Here is a 26,401-nt window from a genome sequence, read left to right as displayed (position 1 = left end):
CACCATGTTAGCCAAGATGGTCTCGATCTCCTGACCTCGTGATCCGCCCATCTCGGCCTCCCAAAGTGCTGGGATTACAGGCTTGAGCCAACGGGCCCGGCCACGATTGATATTTAAGAACCCTTTGTAAATTAGAGAAACTAGTCAAGAGTGTTGCAAGTATTTTGCTCACTTTGTGAGTTCTCATTTGACTTTGTTTTTGTTTATGTATTGTTTTGTTTTCTTTTTGCATTATAAGAGTTTTTAATGTTAGTATTATAAAATGTCTTCATTTTCTTATGTGCTGCTTAGAAAGGTCATCCATATTTCAAGATTATAAATAAAATCTACTCTTGTTTCCTTCTTATACTCTTTTGGATTTTTTCTTTCTTTCTTCCATTTCTTTTTCTTCAATACTTACATCTTTGATCTAGCTAGAATAGTTTTTGGTATAAGAAGTGAGGTAGGAGTCCAGCTTTTTTTCTTTTTTTCACAGAGAGCTATCTAAATTATCCCAATATTCAAATATCACTATTGACTTTCTCTCACTCATTTAAACTGTTACCCAAATTTGTGTATAGGTATATTCATTTTGGACCCTTTTTTCTATATATCTATTTTACCCTTAAGTTCCGAACTGTTTTGTTATTATCTTCCCTTTGCATTTTAATATTCTGCATGTTTGGTTAGACCATTAGATAGCTACCTCTGTCATTACTGTTTTCTCTCTCTCTCTCTCCCCCTCTCTCCCTCTCTCTCTCTCTCTCTCTAGTTATTTCCACATGGTTGTTCCTCCAGATAAACTCTAGTATCATTCATTTAAGCTCTAAAAATATGTATGCATACATACACATGTACATATGTATATATATATGTTGGTGTTTAAATCAGAAAGGCATGAATTTACAGCTTATTTTAGGGAGTTCTGACATCTTTACTATGTTGAGTATTCCTATACCAGGAAGCAATATGCTTTCTATTTTTACTTTTTTTTGTTAGGTTCCTGGGAGTGTTAGCATTTTCTTCCTATAGGTCTGGCACATTTATGTTTAGTCTTAGATATAGTATCTATTATGTTTCTATTAAAGTTGCGATTTTTTTTCCCATGATAAAAGTGTATCAAACTATTTCATGTATAAAGAAAATCAGTCACCTAGTTTTGTTAATTAATTTTGTGGTCACTTAATAGAGTCTCCTTGTGTTTCTAACAGCTTTTCAACTGATATTCTGGGGTTTCTAGACACACAATCACATTACCTCCCATCAGTGCAAACATTGCCTCTTTGTTCCTGCCAATATTCACAGTGTTTCTTTCTTTCTCTTGTCTAATTTATATTAATTAGTATTTCCAAAACAATGCTAAATAATTGTGGTATCCCTAAACATCTTAAACTGGTTCCTGATTTTAACTAAAATTAAATGCTTCTAGAAGTATCATCGATAAACATGATATTGGCTTTTGGTTGGAAGTTATTTATATAAATGTATATGTGTGTGTATGTATATATATATATATATATATACACACATATATATATATATACACACACATATATATATATATGTTTGTAATACAAGAACCTATCCTTGACATCTATTTCTGTGCTACCTTGGTTACTTTTTTAAAATAAAAACTGCATGTTGTATTGTACAGGTGCCTTTTAGCATCTATTGAGATATGAATATAGCTTCTCTTCTTTGACCAATCAAACTTGAGAATAGATTTCCTAATGTTGAACTAATCTTGTATTCCCTAGATAAATGTATTTGGCAGCCTCCTCTTCTTTTCTTCTGCTGCTGAATTCTATGTGCTAACATTTTATTTAGGATTTTGCATGGCTATTCACATGTGAGATGAGTCTATAATTTTTTCTTTCTTATCTTTTTTTATCATGTTTTCCTTTCTTTCTCTATTTATTTGGGGCCATCCTTTTCATTTCAAGGTAGTAATGTCATAACAGTTCCTCAAAAGTAATTTGAAAGCATTCATCTTTCTACATGCTCTAAAAAGTTTAAGTATACCAGAATAATCTGTTTTTGAAGTTTTGAAAGAATTCACTTGTGAAACTCTGGGTCTGGTACTTTGTGGGAGATGGCTTTTTCCCTCTGTTCTTCAACTTCATTCATAGTTCTTGGTCTGTACCAGTACTTTATATTTATCTTGAAGACTTTCACATTATCCACATTTTCACACTCTTTGCCCTACAGTTTTGCAAACTACTCTTTTGTGACTCTGCTGAATCTGTGGCTATTTCTCCCATTTTCATTTCTAACTCTATGTATTTCTGTATGATCATATTTTGTCTCAGTTAAACTAACAAGTGGTTTGTCTACTGTTTTCTGCTTGTTTGTTTATTCAAATAATTTACTCTTGAATTTGTTAGCCCTATAATATTTCACCTTGTCTGTTTCCTTGTGCTCTCCTTAAGTTTATTCTGTTGTGGTGATGGTGGTGGGTTGTAAGTATTTATTTTTGCTAGTTTCCTTAAATTGAATGTTTCATTGTCACTATTGTCAATGGGTGATGTGGATATTTAAGTCTGTAGGTTTTTGTCTGGACATAGGTTTAGCTATATCTTTTATTTTGAACCATAGGACTTTCATTATCTAGACATTCTGCAATTTTAATCTTGCTGTTTTTATGATCTAAGAGCCATAAAAAGGGAAGCATGGGGGGACTTTTAACTTACCAGCTAATGTTTATTCTATTTTTGTTATTATATTATGTCCAGTTTCACTGCTTTGCAATCAGAAAATATCTTGGTGCTATTTCTGCCTTTTAGAATTCGTTACTATGTTCTTAATTCTTAATAGATGGGCCATTTAAAAAAATGTGTTATGAGGTTATAGAATGTGATAGACCTGTAGAATCAACTCTATTAACTGTATTTTTCAAATCCTCTGTGAATCTCTACTTATGTTTTGGTCAACGTGACACTGATTTACTTGGGTTGACAGAAATGAATTAAGTCTCATGCTACTGAGCATTGCTGTCAATTTCCCCTTGAATTCCCTGGGGCTTGTTTTATGACTCTTGATGCTATGCTATTTGGTGCATGAAGATTTATGACAGTTATATTCTCACCGTCGCTTATGCCCTTTCTCATCATAAAGTGTCTCGGCTTTGGTTTTGTTTAACATTTTCTGACTTTAAAAACAAAAACAACAAAATAGTGAAAACGTAGTCAACGACTACAGTTGTGATCCCAGCTTTCTCTTTGTTAGCAGTTACTTGTATGGCTTCTTTCCTTTCACTTTTAAATCTCTCTAGGTTGATTTCTTCAGTAATCATCTTATGTATAGAACATTGTAGTTGGGTTTGGTTTTGTTTTGTTCTGAGATGGAGTTTTGCTCTTGTTGCCCAGGCTGAAGTGCAATGGCAGGATCTCGGCTCACTGCAACCTCTGCCTCCCAGGTCCGAGTGATTCTCCCGCCTCAGCCTCCCAAGTAGCTGGGATTACAGGCATGTGCCACCACACCTGGCTAATTTTGTATTTTTAGTAGAGACGGGGTTTCACCATGGTCTGGACCACCAGGCTGGTCTGGAACTCCAGACCTCAGGTGATCCTCCCACCTCAGCCTCCCAAACTGCTGAGATTACAGGCATGAGCCACCACTCCCAGCAGGCTTTGGGTTTTTGATCCAACATGAGAACCTTTTTCTTTCACTAGGAAAGTATATCACACATATTTATTGACATAACAGATAACTTTAGTCATAAGCCAGTCATTTTATTATATATTGTTTTCTGAAGGAAGTCTGTAAATCTGTAGAGTCCCTCAAATTAAATGCAAAATTTTTCATACATATTCATCTATTCTTGAAGAAGGAAAGGCCACCGGTTCATCAGATTCTAAATGGGGACACCAACCCCAAGAGGTTAAGAACCACTGCCTTAAGTCTTCATGTGACACACCACCAGTTCCTTCTGTTGCTCTCCTAGTGGCAGGACCCCTGGTCTTCATGGAGTCTCCTGGAATCTTCCTCTTGACCCACCAGCTTTGCCACTGGATTGTAATTTCACCAAGGGCAGAAAGTTTCTAGCAAACCCTGGACTCCTCTAAATAACAGATCATTGGAAATACTTAGGTCTACAGAGAAAACTCAAGACTCATGAGCCATCCGACTGATTCTGCAGAGGTGGCCTCGCTTTTGCTTACTTACCCACAGGTTCTGTAACTGAATACAATAAAGCTTTCCTCGTCGGTCCTCTCTATGAAGGTCACACAGGTGTGCTTCTCCCAGTGTCTCATGGCCTGCTTAAAAATGGCCCTCTGGCTCCCTGAAACAACAGGGCAAGCACTCAACTTCAGTGATGGGTCCATACTTTCTTTAGATGCTTTTTTTTTTGAGATGGAGTTTTGCCTTTGTTGCCCAGGCTGGAGTGCAATGGCACGATCTCGGCTCACTGCAACTTCCGCCTCCCGGGTTCAAGCGATTCTCCTGCCTCAGCTTCCCGAGTAGCTGGGATTACAAACATGTGCCACCACGTCCGGCTAATTTTGTATTTTTAGTAGAAACGGGATTTCTCCATGTTGGTTAGGTTGGTCTCAACTCCTGACATCGGGTGATCCACCAGCCTTGGCCTCCCAAAGTATTGGGATTACAGGCGTGAGCCACGGCACCCAGCCTCCTTAGATGCTTTAAAGCATGCTGAGTTAAGACAAAGGATGTTCCAACAATTAAAAAAAAAAAAAAGAGACTGTTAATAATACTGTATCGTTTACTTGAAATTTGATAAAAGAACAGATTTTGTGTCCTCACCAGCCCTCCAGTGTCAAGCATGAGTGGTGATGGATGTGTTAATTAATTTGATTATGGTGATAAAGACATAATATATCAAATCTTCATGTTGTATACCTTGAATATATACAATTTTTATTTGTCAATTAAATATTTTCAAAAAAAGAGAGAGAGAGAGAAAAAAAAAAGCTTGTTCTGGTGACCCAGAATAGAAATATTCCAGGAATTTCCAGGAATCAGGATTTCCTTTGCTAAAAACACAACATAACTTTTCTCAGTTGCCAAAACCTAGAGAGTAGGAGTTTGTGGATTGGAGGGGAGGGTAAAAATAGATTTTCAAAATATCCTGGGCTTCCCAAATTTTCCTTTGTATTGAAAGTATTTTCCAAACTTTTACAAAACCTTATCCAGGTTTTTCCATTTGGAAACTGCAGGCTTTTGAAGTAGGGGGGAGTCAACTCCAGCTCACCAGCACTGTACTTCACCCCCTCATTTTCTTTTAGACTTGTAGGAGGGTGCTCCTATGCACTCTAAAATTTCTATTTGCATATACATCTGTGTGTTTTTGCACGGAGTTTCAGTGTCTTGTGGGGAATCCTTGAGCCTAATTTTTCTTCCAGGCCTTTGAAAATAGGTGAATTTCATACTTTCTCTGAACCTGTCTTGGTATTTCCTTGAGTGGAAATTTGCTAAATAGTAAAACTCCAGGCTGACAGTTATATATAGTCAGTCAGTTCTTTTCAAAATCTAGAAGGAAGACTTTTTAAATTTTCCTAGAAGCAATGAGAAGGATCTAGGAAAAAACAGTTGTCTGGGAAGTACGAAGGATGGTGGGAGTTGGAGGTATGAGTTCTCCAGGGCCCTCATTGCAAAACAAAAACAAAAATTACAAGCAAAACAAAACAGCTGACATCACTTGGATGTTTGTCCCCTTCAAATCTCATTTTGAAACATAATCCCCAGTGTTGGAGTGGGCCTGGTGGGAGATGTTTGGGTCATGGGGGTGGATCCCTCAAGAAGGGCTTAGCACCATCCCCTTGGTGAGTGAACTCTCGCTCTGAGTTCATGTGAGATTTGGTTGTTTAAAAGTCTGTGGCACCTCCCCCACCTCTCTCTTCCTCCCTCCCACCATGTGATGTTCTGGCTTCCTGTTGCCTTTCTACCATGATTGCAAGCTTCCTGAGGCCTCACCAGGAGCAAATGCTGCCACCATGCTTCTCAGATAGCCTGCAGAGCCATGAGCCAAAACAAACTTCTTTTCCTTAGAAACTACCCAGCCTCAGGTATTCCTTTAGAGCAACACAAATGGACTAGCGCAACAGCACTCAGGGAGGCTCCCATCATTGCCTACAGGATGTGGGGATGGTATCATACTGTTGTCCCCAAAAACATTCATATAGAATAAAGAATAACAGCTGGGCATGGTGATTCATGCCTGTAATCCCAGCATTTTGGAAGGCCAAGGCAGGTGGATCCCTTAAGCTCAAGAGTTTGAGACCAGCCTGGGCAACATGGTGAAACCCTGTCTCTACAAACAATTAAGAAAAAAAAAAATTAGCTGGGCTTGGTGGCACATGCCTGTAGTCTCAGCTACTCAGGAGGCTGAGGTGGGAGGATCACTTGAGCCCGAAAGGTTAAGGCTGCAGTGAGGCGTGATCATGCCACTGCACTGCAGCCTGGGCAACAGAGCAAGACCCTGTCTCAAAAAAAATAAAAGAAAGCAAGAAAAAACAAACAACAACAAAAAACAGAATAACTTAGCTGTGCATTTCTTTTCTGACATCTTGACATTTTTGGCTCAAATTGTTTATAGCTCAATCACTTACCAAAAATAGCAACCCTACTAATTACCTAATAACATGAAATACTTGCATCAACAAAATTCTTATATATAAAATTAGTTCACTTTGATGAAAGGAATATAAATCTTTGGTCAGAAAAGCACACCAGATCTGAAAGAACACAGGATACCAAGGAACAAAAGTTTGTAGCGGTTTATCATTTCTATTTTTTTTTCTTTAGGCACTCACCTCTCTCTGCTGTGAGAACAGACCTCCTTGAGGGCAGGATGAAATCTTAGTCATCCTTTTTACCACCAATCCCTAGTTAAGCACCTGGCACTAGGAAGCCGTGGGTTAATGCTGTGGGAGCAAAAGGGAACTGCAGGAATTCTGCTGCCTTGCTGCTGAGGTCTTCACCGTTCCCTAACTTACTCATCAGCAGTTCTCAGTGGCTTTGGCAAATCCTCAGGGAATCTGCCTTCATCAGCCACCTCTCAGAGTAGAGGTCACAGAGCCACAGGGAGGGGAAGGACTTGTGAGTGACACTGAGAGCCTGGGAAAGTCTCTCAGTGCGGCTTGTCACTCAGGCATTCCACTGACATTGGCTGCAGGTACGCAGTGGGCATATTTACTACCTGCCTAGGATGTGCCGGGCCCTGGTCTCCATGTTGGAGATACGGAAGCGGAAATGAGACAGAAAAAAGACTGCTGCTCCCACAGAGCTGAGGCAGAGACAAAAATAAATGAAACAGAAATAGAAGTAAAGTGAGTTCAGGTCATGGTAAGTGCTGCCAAGGTTATAAAGCAGGGTCTGGGGACAGGGAGGTGCTGGCGGGGGCAGGGCGGAAGGCCTTCCTGTGAGGTGTCCCTTGACATAAGACTCAAATGATAAGAAGAAGACAGCCATGCAAAGACCTGGGGAAAGGGCATCCAAGGGAGACAGAAGGCAAGTTCAAGTGTGAGCACGCAGGGGCCTATGAGGTGGGCATGTCTTGGGATAAGCACATGGCTGGTGAGGCCATAGGGATGAAGGATGGGAGAAGGAGAGAGAGGGTCAAAGGCCAGGCAGGAGAGGGATGGCGGGGTACTTGAGGGAGGGCCTCACAGGTCCGTGGTCAGGAATTTCATTCTAGTGGCAACAGGAAGCCGCAAATGATTCACATATTTTAAAGGGAATACTAATATCAGATACTTACTCATTACTGTGCACCAGGCACCACTCTAAGCGCTTTATCTATAGTAACCCATCTGATTCTCAAAACAACCAGATGGGGTAGAAGATATTATCATCCCCATTTACAGAAGGGGGAACTGAGGCACAGAAAGGCTAATTTCCTCAGGGCATTTTGCTGGCAAGTACTGGAGCTGAGATTTGGACCCAGGGAGTCGAGCCATGTCCACTGGTCGCTTTGGTCACTGAGTGGAACACTGCTTGTGGGTGGTGGCAGGGGACCTCTGAGTCCAGGACGCTCATCCAGGCAGAGGACAGGGAAGCCAACACGTGCAGTTGCTCATGGACTTTCTTCTATGCGGAGGGCTTGTCCTCAAACAGTCATCATGCAAACCCCGCTTATCCTTCAAGGTCCTTCCAAGTCACTCCCCACACGAAGCATCAGGAGCAAGGTAACCAACTTTGAGGACATAGCCCCAACAGAGATTGCAATTTCCCCAGGACTGGTGGGCCAGGCCTTGCCAGCAAGAGGGGGGGTACCATCTGTAGGTCTGCTGTGGTCCTGAACATCTGCTCCATCCCACCCAGGTCCTTCCTAGAAGGACTCTCTCAACCCAGGGAGACAGAGCACCCTGACCCAAAGCAGGCCTTGTCTGTGGCTACTGACCAGTGAAGTTCCCTCCAATGACGTAGGGGATGACTCCGCCAGGCCATATCCTCTCTGTTCTTGAGGTTGTGGCTCTTCGGACCCGGGGAGAGAAGGTCTCAGCTGCGGCATGCGAGGTCCCAGGGCTGTGCAGGAGTGTGGTATTCTCCTGGCCATCTGCAAGACAGTTGGGTTACTATTGACTTTGCCCTTTGATTCCTCCTGTGAATTATGGCTGAGGTTGTATTATCCACGATTCCAAAAAGGGGGTGTTAAAACATGTTCTAAAGGGGCTATTTCATCAGTTCAGGGTTTGGAAGCCCTGGGGGGTAGTTTTCCAGATGAGGGAAGAGTACGTGTAATAGACATACAGGGCTATGATGGGAGTGGGTTTGGCTTGTCTGAGGCCTTGAAAGAGGTCACATGGGGCCACAGAATCAAATGGGTGAGGATACCTCACAGCTCTTTGGGTGGGGCTGAGGTTGGGGTGGACTTTCTGCTCAGAGCCGTAAGCATTTGGGGAACAAACTGGGTCAATCCCTTGCCTTGATCCAATATGGTCAGTGTTGCATATTTTGAAATAATTTGGCCAGTACAACAAGGAGAGTGGATCAGATTGTGACACTGGAAAAATGATTTGTAAGAAAAACCCTGGAAAAAGCAGACCCTCAGAAAACTCCCAACTCTTGGCATCTGGACCCTTAAGACAGTAGTGTGGGAAACACAAGGAGGTTCAATGGAAGGTTCTGAGTCCACACGTTAGGCCTCCCCCAGTGGCAGAGGTAGGTGGGTGGAACAGAACGCTGAAACCCATAGAAACCAGTCACTGAATCCACATGCATTTCATTCACCAGTCAGATAATTTAAAATTTTGTTTTCAGTTGGCTTGCTTAGAATCCCTCATTATTCTAACTTGGAGCATTTTCGCTCTAGTTTTTGTACTTTTTCCCCTAAAAATCAGGTCTTGTTTTTGCCGACTCTTTTCTTTGTTTTTGTTTATTTATATATTTATTTTTTGAGATGGAGTCTCACTCTATCACCCCGGTTGCAGTGGCACGATCTCAGCTCACTACAACCTCCACCTCCTGGGTTCAAGTGATTCTCCTGCCTCAGCCTCCTGAGTAGCTGGTATTATAGGCACGTGCCACCATGTCCAGCTAATTTTTGTATTTTACTAGAGATGGGGTTTCACCATGTTGGCCAGGCTGGTCTCGAACTCCTGACCTCAAGTGATCCACCCACCTAGGCCTCCCAAAGTGCTGGGATTACAGGCATGAGCTACCGCGCCTGGTCAATTCTTTTAACTTTTCTTTATTACATTAATGTTATTTACTTTATTACTTCCTTCTATTTTCATTTGTTTTATCCTGACGTTTCATTTCTAGCTTCTTTTCTTTCTTATTTAAAAAAATTGAGAGAGAATTCACACACCATATTTACCCTTTTAAAGTATACCATTCAGTGACTTTTAGTATTTTCACCAGGTTGTGAAACCACCACCATTATCTAATTCTACAGTATTTTCATCACTCCAAAGAGAAACTATGTACCCATTAACAGTCACTCCCTATTTCTCCCTTCCCCGAGTCCTTGGCAATCAGTAATCAACTTTGTTTCTATGAATTTGCCTATTCTGGACATTTCCTAGAGATGGAATCACACCACATGTGGCCTTTTGTGTCTGGCTTCTTTCACTTGGCATGTTTTCAAGGATCACCCATGTTGTAGTATGAATCAGTTCTTCATTTTATGGCTGAGTAATATTCCATTGTATGCACATACCACAGTTTGTTTATCTGTTCTTCAGTTGGTGGACATTTAGGTTATTTCCACTTTTTGGCTGTTAGGAATAGTGCTTCTATGAACATTCATGTACACATGTTTGTGGACATAGTGTTTTCATTTCTCTTGGGTACATGCCTGGGGTAGAATTGCTGGGTCATATGGTAACTCTATGTTGAATATTTTGAGAAACTACCAGACTGTTTTTCAAAGCAGTGGCACCATTTTACATTCCCACCAGCAATACACTAGGGTTCTAATGTCTCCACATCCTCATCAACACTTGTGATTGTCAGTCTTTTGTATTATAGTCATCCTAATGGTATGAAGCGGAATCTCATTTTGGTTTTGATTTTCATTTCCCCAATGACTAATGATGTTGAACATCTCTTCCATGTACTTGGTGGTCATTTGTATATCTTCTTCAGAGAAATATCTATTCAAATTATTTATTCATTTCTTAATTGGGTTGTCTTTTATTGTTGTGTTATAATTAGTCTTTATATATTCTGTATACCAGGCTCTAGTCAGATATATAATTTCCAAATCTTTCTTCCATTCTGTAGGTTGTCTTTGCAATTTTATAATAGTGTCCTTTGAAGCACAGCTGTTTTTAATGAAGTCCAATGTATGTATGATCTTCTTATGTTGCTTGTGCTTTTGGTGTCATATCTAAGAAACCATACCCTAATTCAAGATCACAAAGATTTATACCTATGTTTTATTCTAAGAATTCTATAGTTTTAGCTCTTATATCTAGGTCTTTGATCCATTTTTAGTTAATATTTGTATATGGTGTGAGGTAGGGCTCCAACTTCACTCTTTAGTATGTAAACATCTAACTGTTCTAAGACCATTTGTAGAAAAGACTAGTTTTTCTCCATGGAATTGTCTGGCACTCTTGTCCAAAATCAGTTGGCAATCCTTTCCTAGCTTCTTGAGTTGAATACTTGGCACATTAATTTTATATCTTTCTTATAAATATTAAATTTTCAGGGCTAAATTTCTCTCTGATGTCTTCTTTTCCTGTGTCTCACATTTTGAAATGTATATTTTCAATGTTAGATATTGACACATTCTTTAAGTTCCATTTAGACTTTCTTCTTTGACCTCTGAATTATTTCAAAGTATGGGTTTTAATTTCTAAAAATTTGTCTGTGTGTGTATTATTGATTTCTAACACTGCACTGTGTTCTAATAACCTATTCTTCATGGCAGAGGTCAGCAATTTTTCTATAAAAGGCCATATAGTAAATATTTTAAGCTTTGTGGGTCATATATTCTTTGTTACAACTACTTAACTCTGCCATTGAAGTGTGAAAGCAGCCATAGATAATATGTCAATAAATGGATATGGCTGTGTGCCAATAAAACTTTATTTGCAAAACAGGAGGTTGGATTTGGCCTACTGATCATAGATGGCTGGTCCTTGCTCTAAAGTATTGATTCTTTGGTATTTAGGCCTTCTTTGGTAAGCTAATACAAGACTGATTTTTATAAATGTTCCATGTTTTCTTACAATAATGTGTGATGTCTAATTGATGGGTTTCATATATTGTTCAAATATTCTACTTACACAGATTTTTGGCTTCTTAGTGTATCAGTTACTAAGAAAGATGCTTTAAGCAAAACCTCCAGAACTAAGATTATGAATTGTTATTTTCTCTATCCTTAATTTTTGCTCTAGATTGTTCAAGACTATGTTGGTTAAGTAAGACAAGTTTAGAATTGTTAATTCCAGATAAATTTTTCTTTTATCATTAATAATCCTTTTTATAATAATATTCATTCATAATAATGATTGTTTTGTCTGATATAAATATTGCTATACATTTTTTTTTTCTCTGAGTCAGAGTCTGGCTCTGTCACTCAGGCTAGAGTGCAGTGGCACGATCTCAGCTCACTGCAACCTCTGCCTCCTGGGTTCAAGCCATCCTCCCACCTCACCCTCCCAAGTAGCTGGGACCACAGGCATGCACCATCACTCTGGCTAATTTTTTTATTTTTTGTAGGGACATGGTTTCATCATGTTGCCCAGACTGGTCTCAAACTCCTGAGCTCAAGTGATCTGCCCACCTTGGCCTCCCAAAATGCTGGGATTACAGGCATGCACCACCACGCCTGACCTGCTACACATTTTTTTATTTTGGTTAGTGTTTGCCTCATATAGCTTTTTTCTATCCATTTTCAATCTGTTTGTATAATTACTTTTTTTTAGTGAGTCATTGAATGGGTGTTATTCTCTGAGTTAATTACATTTCCCACAACAAACAATACAATAAGCTTTGCAATTATCATAATATTGAGGTTCAATATTATCTTTTTTGGTATCTAAAGTAGCTTTTTGTAAATTGAAATTTTTATTGAGATAGTTGTAGATTCACATGCAGCTGTAGTAAATAATAGAGAGATTTCAAGTACCTTTCTTTCAGAGATTTCATTTCCTCTAATGGTAACATTTTGTAAAACTACAGTACAATAACACAACTAGGATATGGGCATTGATACAAACCACTGATTTCACTCAGATATCTCCAGCATTACTTGTACTAATTTGTGTGTGTATGCCTGTATGACAATTTTATCACACTTACAGTTTTATGTATCCACCACCACATCCATGATACTGAACAGTTTCTTTTTTTTTTTCTTTTTTTTTTTTTGAGATGGAGTCTGCTCTGTCGCCCAGGCTGGAGTGCAGTGGCCAGATCTCAGCTCACTGCAAGCTCCGCCTCCCAGGTTTACGCCATTCTCCTGCCTCAGCCTCCTGAGTAGCTGGGACTACAGGCGCCCGCCACCTCGCCCGGCTAGTTTTTTTTTTTTTTTTAGTAGAGACGGGGTTTCACTGTGTTAGCCAGGATGATCTCAATCTCCTGACCTCGTGATCCACCCGTCTCGGCCTCCCAAAGTGCTGGGATTACAGGCTTGAGCCACCGCGCCCGGCCGTGCTACTGAGTTTCAACACCATAAGTATCCCTCATACTGTTATTTTGTAACGATATCTACCCCGCTTTCCCCTTTCCTCCATCCATAGCAAAATTCTGGCAACCACCAGTCTGTTTCCATTTCTAAAATTCTGTCATTTGATGAATATCATATAAATAGAAGCATACAGCATATAATAGGGATAATAATTATGCTCTTCTCACTCAGCATAATTCCCTGGAGATTCATCTAAGTTGTTGCCTGTATGAATAGTTTATTTTTATTGCTGAGTAGTAGTCCATGGTATGAATGTACCACAGTTTGTTTACCCATTCACCTGTTGAAGGATATCTGGGTTGTTTACTGCTATTACAAATAAAGCCATTATGAACATTCATGTACAGATTTTTGTGTAAAGGTAAGTTTTCATTTATCCAGGACAAATATCCAAGAGTGGAATTACTGGGTCATACAGTAATTGGGTCTATTTTTGGGTTCTCTGTTACATTGGTCTACATGTTTATCACTCTGCCAGTGCCATACCAGCTTGATTACTGTAGCTATAGAGTAAGCCTTATATGGGGTAGAGTGATTACACCCCTTCAGTCTTCTTTTTCATAATTGTTTTAGTTATCTTTCCATATAAATTTTAGAATAAGCTTGTCTATGCCTGCAAAAAATGAAAATAAAAAACTATGTTGAGATAGAAATTGCATTAAACCTATAGAACAATCTGGAGAGAACTGGCACCCTTACCATTGTTTAATTTTCATCACACAAATCCTGTACAAATTTTGTTAACTATGTATCCAAGTATTTCATCTTCTTTGGAGTGATTGTGTATACGCCATTCCGTTTTTAATTTTGGTTTCTGCATGTTCATTGTTAGAATAAAGAAATGTGAGCCATTATAGAATTTTATATTTCCAATATAGAAATGTGCTGACCTTGAATTTCTGAAATTTTGTTGAGCTCATTGATTGGTTCTAGGAGGTTTTTGGGCTTTTCTTTTTTCTTAATAGATTTCTTAGGATCTTCTATGTAGACAAACATGTCATTTACAAATAGGGACAGTTTTATTTTTTCCTTTCCAACTTGTTTGCCTTTTCTTTGTTTTTCATGCTTTACTGCAGTGTCTGGAACTTCCAGAACTATGCTGAATGAGAGTATGAGAGCAGACATTCTTGCCTTGTTCTGGGTCTTGGGAAAAGGTGTTTGGTCTTTCAACCATTGAGTATAATGTAAGCTGTAGGGTTTTTTCTAGACACTCTGTATCAAGTTAAGATAATTCCTCTCTATTCCTAATTTATTGAGTTTTTATCATGAATAGGTGTTAGATTTTGTTACATGTGTTTTCTTAATCAATTGCTGTGATAACAGGATTCTTCTTTATTAGCTCATTGATGTAGCAGGTTCTATAGATTGATTTTCAAATGTTGAATCAGTCTTGCATACCTGGAATAAATCCCACTGGGTTATGCTGTATAATTCTTTTTTATACATTGTTGGATTTCATTTGCTAATTTTTTTAAAGGATTTCTACATGTAAGTTTAATTAGGTTTTAGGGATTTCTCTTTTTTTTTTTTTTTGAGATGGAGTCTCACTCTGTCACCCAGGCTGGAGTGCAATAGCATGATCTCAGCTCACTGCAAGCTCCGCCTCCCAGGTTCACACCATTCTCCTGCCTCAGCCTCCCGAATAGCTGGGACTACAGGCACCCACCACCATGCCCTGCTAATTTTTTGTATTTTTAGTAAAGACAGGGTTTCACTGTGTAAGCCAGGATGGTCTTGATCTCCTGACCTTGTGATCTGCCTGCCTCAGCCTCCCAAAGTGCTGGGATTACAGGCATGAGCCACCATGCCCAACCTTAGGGGTGTCTCTTGTAAGCAGCAAACAGCTAGATTTTTTTTTCTTGTTGTTCAATCTGAGAATCTTCTAACAGGTGAATTACATTTATTTTATCACTGATATATCTGGACTTATTACCTTCCTTTTGTTTTATGCTTTCTTTTTTTCTTTTGTTTTCTTTTCCTCCTTTTATTCTCCTTTCCTGCTTTCTATTAGATTAAGAAATTTTTCTATATTTACTTTTTATTTCCATTATGTGCTTTCTATTCTTTAATATTGCCTTTCATGTTTAACATTCATACTTGACTTTTAAAGTATAAAGAATTAGCGAACTAAGAAGACAGATCTGGGCAGCCAGGCGTGGTGACTCACACATGTAATCCCAGCACTTTGGGAGGCCAAGGCAGGAGGATCACGAGGTCAGGAGACCGAGACCATCCTGGCTAACATGGTGAAACCCCGTCTCTATTAAAAAATACAAAAAATTAGCCAGGCATGGTGGTGGGTGCTTGTAGTCCCAGCTCCTCGGGAGGCTGAGGTAGGAGAATGGCGTGAACCCGGGAGGGGAGGCAGAGCTCACAGTGAGCCTAGATTGTGCCACTGCACTCCAGCCTGGGCCACAGAGGAAGACTCCATCTCAAAAAAAAAAAAAAAAAAGAAGACAGATCTGAAGCAACCAGAAACCACAGCCTCATTCTAAGAAATGCAGGGTTTTAAAAATATTTTCATTTGTAAGATACCCTCCAATTTTTCATGTTATTATTTGCTTGCTTTCAAGACCCCAAATTAGTCACCATTATCAATGACTTATTTGTGTTTGTTTGCAATACAGATTGATATCTGCCTTCATATTCAACCATTCCCTTGCTCACTGCTATTTCTTACATCTCACTTCTCCCTCCTGGAAATGCTTTTCAGTCTTACTCTGTTGCTCAGGCTGGAGTGCAGTGCAATCTCGGCTCACTGTAACCTCCACCTCCCAAGTTCAAGAGATTCTCCTGCTTCAGCCTCCCAAGTAGCTGGGGTTACAGACATGTGCAACCATGCCCAGCTAATTTTTGTTTTCAGTAGAGATGGGGTTTCACTATGTTGGCCAGGCTGGTTCCGAACTCCTGGCCTCAAGTGATCCACCCCATTTGGCCTCCCAAAGTGCTGGGATTACAGGTGTCTAAAACTTTTCAATAAACTTTCACTCCTGCTCTAAAGTTTTCCTGGGTCTCTCACTCTGCCTTATGCCCCTTGGCTGAATTCTTTCCTCCAAGGAGGCAAGAATCAAATTGCTGCAGACCTGTACGGATTTGCTGCTGCTAACATCGACAGCATCTGAGGCTTCCTTCTGTGACTTATGTTCCTTATTCTCTTCTGATCATGGCCATTCACCTTTCTTTCCTTTGAACTCAACTCCATATTTTCCATTTGGGGTCAGAAAAATGTAGTATTTTTTTCAGTGCTCCTCTGTTTGTATAAGGTGTTCCTACTCATCTAGTTGGTCATATTTCCAGACCCAGAAAGTTTGTATGTAATACATTGTTAAACCTGAAAATAATTGTCTTACCACCAGAATTTCTAGAACAGAAGTCATACACTTGCAATGTTGGGATGAACCCAACCTGCAGATGTGTTTTTGTTTGGCCTGGACACTTTTGGCCCACACTATGTTTTTTAAAAAATCTCACTGTAGGAGCCAACTTTTAAATATCAAGGGATTTCACATAAGAATCCAGATTTTCTACTTTTTCTTTAAAAACTGAAAGATTTGGCAAAAGCAGCCCATCTTCCATCATAGTACAACCCACTGGAGTTTAGGAGCACCTGCTCTTCATAGTCAGAGCATATGTTCTGTTTGCTGGAATCTCTCTCCCCCCTCACATTGTCCTATTCAGCTTACTTTACCTTTTAGATGACCTGCCTGCCCTCTACGGAAGATACTCTAATTTGCTATTCTAGCCCTAAACTACAAATTGCATCAAGATGTCAAATGTGAATTGTTTTTGTAGACTGGAAGCTCCATGAGGGCAAGAACTGTTGCCAGCTTGTTCCCCACTTTATTCTCCACACCCTGCACAGTGCCTGACTGGTGGTGAGCATTCAATATTTTTATATTTTGAATGAATGAATTAAAGAAGGGATGAGCTATTCTAAAAATAAACAGCCCAACAGTCCAAACAACTCTGTGTTGGAAACCTCTCCAAAATGTTGGCAACACTGAAGCCCTTAATGTTTACATCCTGAGAATCATCCAGTCTTAAGTAATCACAGGCAGCAATGTAGCAAGTAGAAGTTTGTTACTCATTTCCCATATGGTTTTCAACAAGTCTCTTAATTTTCCTCTGTCGCCAACTCTCCTTTGGAGAATGGGCAAAAATACTTCTCTATTCGAGGAAATAACTCTAAGATATTCCATGTTTCTCTGACAACCTGTGCTGTATATACATGTGACCTGGTATTGTAAGGGTCGCTTTTATGCAGCCAAGTCAGCATGGGAAAATCTTAAGTGCACCTGGAAAGAAGCTAGGGTGTAATTTCCAGAAATGGGTTATTGAATGACAGCTTCCTCTTTGGTCCAGTGAGAAATTTAATTTGCTAAGGACTCAACACAGGAAGCATTTGCCGATTAAAAATATGTCTAAACAGATGTTCTGCTGAGCCTGGAAGAAGGATCTTAATGCAACTGTCATTATTGGATTTTCTTGGATTACTACTATCTGGAATCGGAGTCCAAATAGAAGGATGTAATTATTTATTATGGCCAAGAGTCCTGCATTTGAAGAGGAGCTCAGGGCGTCTGACAGGATTTAACACACTGGGGTAGGGTTGAGGGGGGGATAAAGCCCATTTAAATTCTCTGGCTCCGGGAGCGAGCCCTGTCCTCTCTGAAAGAGCAAAGCGGTTGTTGCTTTTCAATATTCTATTTCCAGCTGAAGGCACAGCCATGTCATAAACAGAACCAGGCCTGAGCCAGCCTTCTCCATTGAGGAAGTGCAGTTTTTAGATTAGGCAATTGGTCATTCCCACACTGGAAGTAAACACGCTGACAGCCCAGCCATCTGCATAACCCTCACTCCAAATGTGACGGGTGAATTTGCACCTCACCTGCAGCAGTCTCGAAAGGCTGAAGGTCCCTTAGTAAATGGGAGACTAGATCATTCTGCACAGTGGTTCTCAAACCTGGCTGCACATTAGATTCAACTGGGGAGCTTTTAAAAAATTCTGGTGTCTGCCTCCCTGCTCTGAGACTGAGAATCAATTGGCCTTAGAGTGGAGTCAAGGCACCTGCAGTTTCTAAAGCTCCCCAGGTGATTACAAAGCTCAGTGAAGTTTGGGAACCACTGATACAGCCCAAAGGTTAAGATCAAGGGGTTTGGGGTCAGGGGGACTTAAGCTCAAGATAAATGCTGCCATTTGCTACCTATGTGGCTTTGGACAAATCACTTCCCCTTCGGAGCCTCACTTCCTGCTGCAGGGCGGTGGTGACCCAGGTAATGAATGTCAAATGCCTGCAGTGAGTAAGGGCTCAGTGTGAGCTGCCACAATGGCTATGAAAGTCTGCATTTGAGACGGGCTAAAAAAGGAGGGCCTGAAGTTCGTGGGGCTCAGTTGTTACACCCAAGTAAACTGACATAAGTGATGTCAGGAATTCCAGCATCAAGCGCTGTTTTGCACCCAAGTTTGTGGGATGCCTGTCCTCTGGTTCAACCAGATTCCATTATTATTTGCTTTCACACAAAGCCCTTAGGAAATGTTACTGAAAGTGAAAGATCCATTCTCTTTCATGAAAATGGTTCTGGAAATCAGGCTCTATCAAAACAGTCACAGCTTCATTCATGGAGCCGTTGCACACTCCATTTCATTAATCCCATTATCAGCCCTGAAATGCATGCTGAGCTCTCATCTCCAGAGGAGGGACAGCCTTCTGACCAAAGGGTCTGCCAGAGGGGATGCTGAGTGAGTATTTCAGCCTTTTCCCCCTCCCCAAAGCTGGAGGCACAAATCCCCACCGTCAGGGCTGAGGGGAGCCACATAATGCCAGGAAATAAACCTGCTGCCGAAACTGGGGGCTTCCCTCAGATCCTTTCTCCTGGCTGGGCGGTCTCTTTTCCTGGGAATGGTGGAAGGGGGGCAAGTTGTGATTAAAGGGAACCCGAGATTGACACAACGTGTCTTATCTTTCATTCAAATGAAAGCAAGAGGCATCCAGGGTTGGCGCCAACAGCATCCTGAGGGATGGGATGGGATGGGAAGGATGGAGGGACTGGCTAGAACAGCCTGCCCTCACCTCACTTCGAGGTCTCCTTCCTCCTCAGGACTGCCCCGGATGCTTAAAGACATGCTTGTCTGCTGCTGTAATGCAGAGTGGAGGGACTGGCTTAGCCTGCACATTCCTTATCCTCTTCGAACAAACCAGGGCCATTTGGGGGAATTGCAGACTGGGGGACTGCTATCATCACCATCCCCGAAAAGCCCAAGATCTTTTTTTGCAGTGTGGGTGCTGTGCACAACCCCACTAGAGGCAGAATTTTAATGGGCCACAGCCGCCGTATTCCTTCCTGTCCTCTGTAATTGTGTTTCCATGCAGCTGTTGCACAGCTGTGGAATCCCAGTCCAGAGGTAGATGATGCACTTTCAATGCTGGATAATATCATTCCTGGAGGTGGAAGTGGGGAGAAGGAAATGGAAGAGCTACATTCCTTGAGCCTCTTTTGAGTTGCAGACACCTGGCTATGTGCTTTACATAAATATTATTTCTAATTCCCTCTAAACCTCATACAAGCAGTTAAATAACTTATCCAAAGTCATAGCTACTAAGTGGGTGAGCTGGGATTCAAATCCTAGTGTGTCTGACTGTCCAAGTTTATAGTTGGATCATTTTACACCCAACAAACCAGTAAATATCAAAAACTCTGACAATATCTATTGCTGGGGAGCAGAGGCAAGGGGAGAATATGGTCTCCAAATATTCTCCAAATATGGCCGCCAAGTCCCCTTATCCCTGTGAGGTCATGCTGCTTCTCCCATGAAGAAGTAGAATCTATTTCTCTCTCCTTGAATCTGGTCTGGTCTTTTGGCTTATTTTGTTAATAGAATGTAGCAGAAGTAGCATTCTTGATGTTTCGAGTCCAGGCCTTAAATGGACTGGCAGCTTCTGCTCCCTCCCTCTGGGAAGCCAATCACCATGCTATGAAAAGTTTCTGATTAGACAACTGAATGGTGACAGTCCACATGGAAAGCAGGGCCACAAGGAGGTACACTGGGGCACCAGAGGTGTAGCTAAAGTTTTTTTGGACCTTCCAGTCCAGTCCACCTACTAGATAAATTCAATCAAGTGAGTGATCCCAGATGGCATCAGCCAAAGAACCACCCCACTGAGCCCAGTCAACCCCCAGAATCATGAAAATAGCAAACCATTGTTTGAAGTCACTAAGTTTGGGTGTGGTCTTTATGCAATAATAAATCACATAAATAAGGAAGAAAAAATGAGTGTGGCATCTTTGTCACTGCAGTGTGATGACAAACCCTGCTGGATTCATTCATGCATGCTCCATTTTTACCACTAAGTGCTGATCATTTGTGGCCAAGTGAAGAAGGACCATTGAGTACCAGATGTCTGGGGAACCCAAAAATTTATAAGTCAAAATACCCTTAAATAAGCAAAGCAGAAAAACACGGATCTGAAAGCAAGCCCTGCACGTAGTCCAAACAGCAAGCTGTATATATGCTAAGAAACAAATGCAGATAAGTCAAATGGGTGACTAAAGGATCTGCCTCTCTCTAAAAGAAGTCAAATTGAAGAGGAGGATCAGCAACCCAATAGGAAAATGGGCACAGGACAGGAAGAGGCGAGTCCCACTGACAAACATAGGAAAAAATGTTCAAAGTCACCAGCAGTCAGAGTACAAATTAAATATCAACAAGCCACAGCTTACTTGTTAAAACACTGATAATGAGTTCTCCCTCCTGCTAGTAAGAATAAGGAGTAAGGAGTACACTTATAAGTTGCTATGGAAATGTGAATTGTTACACCTTTTGAAACACAACCTAGCGACATCTATTATAAGCATACTAAATATGTAAGGATATATGTTCAGAAACGTTTACTGCAGTCATTGTTCATGATGGCAAAAGCTTGAAGTGAACTGAATGCTAATTGATAAGGAAAACACTGAATAAATTATGATCTGTCCATACCAGGAATATCTACTCAAAAGAATACATTTAAGTTATAACAAGTGCCTTGGAGGGGTTGTGCCCATGAAGTATTGATGACAAAAGCATGATGCAGAAAAAGTGTGTATCAAATGTGATTCTATGTTTTAAAACGATGACAAAGCCTGTATCTGTATTTATGTTTAGATGTATGCTTATATGCATCTATCCCTGTATATATATCAATGTATGTGCATGGAGAAAAATATGAAGGCTGTATACAAAGTCACTAGCATGCATAACCTGGGAAAGCGTAGAGGGTTGATATGTGGAAAAAGAACCCGAAAGGAGGTGGCCACATTAAAGGGAAAAGAAAAAGAAGATAACACTTTTAAAAGTATGATGATATTATCACATTTATGCATTTGTGTAAAATTACATATATGCAAGTATATATGTAAAAATGTAAAATAGCATGAAAACTGAAACACAAAATAAATTATGATTTCTATTTCATTTCTACATAGACATCCCTGAGACATAAGATTCTGGCATTTAAAAATTATTCCTTTTGCTTTGCTGTGAAGTTTGTGTAGAAGAAATACCACTGCTGATGGTGAATCACGATTCCTACAGGATGCAGGCCAGACAGAAGTCCAGCAGCCCCTCTCCTCCAGCACTGCTTCTGAACAGGAGAAGCTTCTCCAAAATAGGAGATGTGTCCAGTGATCTCCAAGCTAGAAACTCTTAAACAACCAGCAGACCACACTCAGGTCTGAGCATCTGCATACAGACAGGCAGTGGCGGTGCTTCCGGGCAGGCTCCTGGTTCCCTGCCCACAGTCAACCAGCACCTCACCTGCTTTCCACTTAGTAGCCCATGGGGTCTCTAGTCTACACCTCCCTCGCAATCCCCACTCCAGTTTTATTTTTCTTCTTTGCCTCCCTCACCCATTCATTCTCTCAGACACTCAGTTCCCAAAGCCACATAATCAGCCCCTCCCAGGTCTTCAGGGGCTTCAACTCGCGAGCCATGCACAAGGCAGAAAAGTCCAGCCAAGAGAGCAGAGTTTATCTGAGAGCCATACTGTTCCTGACCACTAAATGCTGCCCTTCCATCCCTGTCGCTGGCAGCATGCCAGCCCCACTTACGTCCACAGACTTCAGTGCTTCTAGTCCATTTCAGCCACTGAGATAGGAAAAGATTCCATAAGAGCTATCCAAGGCCAGGCACTAGGGAAGGGAGAATGGGAGTGACTGCTTAATGAGTACAGAGTCTGCTTTAGGGGTGATGAAAACGTTCTGGAACTCAATAGGGGTAATGATTACATAGCACTGTGAATGTACTTAATGCCATTAAAGGCTATGCTTTAAAATAGTAAGTCTTATGTCACGTGTTATTTTTCCACAACTGAGAGAAAACAAGGTACCCAAAGACCTGGTGAGGGCTCACATTACCCTTTCCAGCTTCCTTGGTGCCAGTGTCCGTGGCTGCGGCGTTTGGGCTGCTCTCAGATGCCTGCTCTTCAAACCCACCTAGAGGAATGGAGAAGAAAGAGGCGTGAGGACACGTCAGCCTTCTCTGCATGAGCACCAAGGGATGAGGGAGCAAACCTGGTCACCTGGGGATGATCAGAATCACTGTGGATCCATAAGCTTCCTTACCACATGGCCCCACACTATTCTAGATGTGAGAGCAAAAACAAATCTGCTTTTTTAAATAACCACACACATCATTCACCAATTAATAAAAGAATAACTCTCCTGGATCAGCTCAAGGGCACCCAGAATCAAATTTACAAAGTTACCAGGCAACCCCAAAATCAGCTTCCTCACCCCCTCAACCTCCATAAGAAAGGCCAAATGCAAATAGCATCCTCTCTGGGCCTGGAGTCCGCCTGGTGCAGAACGCAGGGAGATGTGCCCAGTGCTGCTGAATACTCGATGTGTCCCGCGACTGCTGCCTTTGTTACCCTGTGCACTCTCTCGGCGTTCGGGTTTCCTCTGTTGGGTAAGTCTCCGTGCAGGAACCTACTGTGTTGACCTTATAAATTAGACTCCATAGACACTCTGTTCACGAAGGACAGTGCAGTTCCAGGCACCATGGATCCAGCAGTGAATGAGGCAGGTGAGTTCCTGCTCTCAAGACATGTCCATTCTAAATGTAAAGTTGGACCATAAACCGCAGGTAAGTAAATTCATGAATGAGATCATTGCAGGTTTGGAAAATGCTCTGAAGAAGATCAAATCCAGTATGTGACAGAATGTGATGGGAGGAGCTGCTTATCTGGTAGTTGGAGAGGGGCCTCGGGGAGGTGAGATGGCAGTGAGATCTGAAAGGCAGGAAGGATCTGGCCATGGGGAGATCTGGCCAGAGCATCCTCCACAGGGGAAGGATCCAGAAGGAGCCTAGATGGGGACTGAGCTTGTCATGAGAGGCACAGCCGCGGTGGGCAAGTAGAAACAGGGCTAGAGAGGGAGGCAGGTCCACGGGGCCTTGCCAACCAGGCTGTGTTTTGTGACTTTATTCTCTTTGTCACAGGAACCCTGCAGAGGGTTTAAAGCGGGAGAGGAATGTGTTTTTATCTGTGTTTTACCAAGATTGCTCTGGGACACAGGCAGACAAAAGCAGAAGCAGGCTGAACAGTCAGGAGCCTTGCAAGGGTCCAGGTGAGACAGGGTGGTGGCGTGGGCCAGACACTGCAGTGGAGGTGCTGAGACCTGTCATATTAGGGAACAGTCATAGGCAGAGCTTGCAGGTAGGGCTGGTGGATTTGATCTGAGGAAAGAGAGGGGCCACCAATGCCACCTGTCCTTGGAGTTCAAATAACTGGGTGGGTAGTGACACCAGGCAGCAGATTTGAGGACAAAGACTATGTCCAGGAGAGACTATTACACACACAAAACCACATCAAAACAACTGAATATGTTTAAACAAAAAAATTATTCCTTGGATTTATTTAGAAACTTACAGCTTACAAGTCAGTTTCCCAGTCTCCCCTTTAACCCTGATTAGAACACTTCATGTGTAATCCTATTTTCCAGAAGAGAGAACTGAGGCACAAAATGTTTAGCCCAGGGTTGCCCAGCCCATCAGGGAAGCTGAGGGCTCAGGACACAGTCTCCTGGTCAGACACCCAGTGGTCTTCCCTGTCCCCACAGATAAAGGCTTCCCGCACTGCTCAACCAAGGCTCACGTGGCACCACGAGCCCAACCCCTGGGCCTGGATGACCCTGCAGACAGCCACGTGATCCTGCTCCCAACTCCTCACATGCAGGCCATCACTTTCCCTCTCCGTGACCGTGACCTGGGCAGTGGGTGCAACTGCCAGGTCTCCTGTAGAGAAGGTCCCACTACAGCCAGGCGGAGATGGGAGGCTCCATGCCTGCATCCTGCTCGTTCCGCTGCCTCTGGGCCAACCCGGAATCCACTCACACACTCCCTGCAGCTGCCGGGTGTTCGCTGCCAGCTCCTGGCCCTTTGGGTATTCATCCAGTTGCGGCGATATCATTTCCTCTCAGGCTAAAGGTCAGGGGAAATCCTGATGGTATGAAATCGCTCAGCAGCAGAGGAATGTACCACCTGTGGCGTGGAGGCCAGCTGGGGCCGACGCTCTGGGTCTAGCTCAGCCTCACTCAGCTGTGCAACTACGGTGAGGAACTTGGGTGTTAGTATTTTTCATCTGTCAAATGGGCTATTGCGAGGACCAAATGAGGTAATGGTTTGTTTAGGCATTTGTTCATTCAACAAATATTTATCCAACACCTGCTACAGGCCAGATGCTGTGTCTGCTGCTTGGGATACAATGCAGAAGAAGCTGTACCCTGACCTCACGGAAATTATATTCTGATGAAGGGTAGGGGAGCAAATGACAAACAAATAGCGAACCAGATATTTAGGTCTGGAGGATGTAGGTGGATATCTGGAGAGAAGCATTTCAAACTATGCGAACAGCAAGTGCAAAGGCCCCGGGGTGGGAGTGTGCTTGGTGGGGGGAGGTGGGTACGACCAGAATGGAATGAGTGAGGAAGAGAGAAGGAGGTGATGAGATCAGCAGGCAGGGGAGGGTTTGGAGGATCTGCTCATGTGGGGCCTTGCAGGCCATTCAGGATTTTGGCTTTTATTCTGAGTGAACTAGATGGGAACCAGAGGACATGAAAGGGCTTTGTAACTGCACTGGTTTTGTATATGCCAGGGATAATAAGTAGTGAATAGGAGTGGGGAGACCAAGTGCCCCCCAGTGATGGAGGGGGGAAAGAATTAGTGTTTACTAAGTCCCAATTACGGTGCAAACCATGTGCCAGGAACAGTGCCAAGTGCTTTTCCTCACCTTCAGTTTTATATTTGCAGTCTCATGAAGACCCAGCAACAAAAGGACCATGAACAGATGAGGAAACAAGGCTCCAAGAGGTGAAATGACTTGCTTGTCTTGAGGAAGCAGAGAGAGTTAGCAAAGGTGATGGCTGGAGGTGGGTCCTGTCTGACCCCCAAGCTTGTACTCCTTCTCCCCAGCCTCAGTCATAGAAAGAACGAAGAGAACAAGGGAGGTGCCTGGTAGAGGCTGCTTATTCCCAGAGGATACAAGGTATTGCCCATCCAGGAGGTCTGTAAGAAGACATATGAAGTCATGGGTCTAGCTCAGCTTGAGATGAGGTTGGAGCCATGGCAGTTAAGAATATAGAGCCCTCCTCTGTCCTTATCAACAGTGCTTCCAGCACTGTCTACTGGGGACCTACCTGGAGTTAGTGTGGCTTGGCCACTCTACTGATGAAAACCCTTCCATGGCTCCCTGCTGCCCTTGGGATAGATTCCACCTTCTAACACCACTGATGAGGCCTTTAGTGATATGGCCCTGCCAGCCTCCTCCACCTGGTGCCTCAAGCCTCCTCTCCTACTCCCTCCACTGCCACTCTGTGCTCAGCTGCATTAAGTGACTTAGAGTGCCTTGGCTTTCTATTTTCCTCTTATTGCACACCTTCCTCAACCACACCCACCTCTTCATCTGGCCAAACCCTACTGGTCCTTCAAGTCTCCATGTAGACATCACTTCCTCTGAGCATCTGCCCCCGTGCTTCTCTTGGGGTAAAAGTAATTCTCTCTGTTCCCACAGCCTCTGGACTTATTCACCACCCTCTCCACAAGGTACTGGGATCCATTTACTCAGCTGAATCCCCCATGATTTAACTTTTCACATCTTGAAGGAAGGGATTTTGCTTTGTCTGACAATGAATACCCAGCACCAGGCCTGGCACATGGCAGGTAGTGAGTAAAATATGGAATGGATAGATGAAGGGATGGATGGATGGGTAGGTGGGTGAATGAATGCATGGATGGATGGATGAATGGATGGATGGATGGATGGATGGATGGATGGATGG

General features: G+C 42.2%; 1 protein-coding gene across 1 annotated transcript in view; it reads right to left on the bottom strand.

The window, feature by feature from the left end:
- TLL2 (tolloid-like 2) overlaps window positions 1–26,401 on the bottom strand; it is a 150,333-nt gene that overhangs the window by 58,879 nt on the left and 65,053 nt on the right. The window contains exons 3-5 of the mRNA XM_011951207.1: window positions 22,481–22,558; window positions 8,342–8,497; window positions 4,144–4,261 (exon numbers count right to left, since the gene is read on the bottom strand). Of these exons, the coding sequence (XP_011806597.1) occupies window positions 4,144–4,261; window positions 8,342–8,497; window positions 22,481–22,558 (352 nt within the window). The remainder of the gene's footprint in view (window positions 1–4,143; window positions 4,262–8,341; window positions 8,498–22,480; window positions 22,559–26,401) is intronic.

The sequence above is a fragment of the Colobus angolensis genome, unplaced genomic scaffold (genome assembly GCF_000951035.1).
Source record: "Colobus angolensis palliatus isolate OR3802 unplaced genomic scaffold, Cang.pa_1.0 Scaffold316, whole genome shotgun sequence".
In the NCBI taxonomy this organism is placed as follows: Eukaryota; Metazoa; Chordata; class Mammalia; order Primates; family Cercopithecidae; genus Colobus; species Colobus angolensis.
This window is presented reverse-complemented; position numbering and strand designations above follow the sequence as displayed.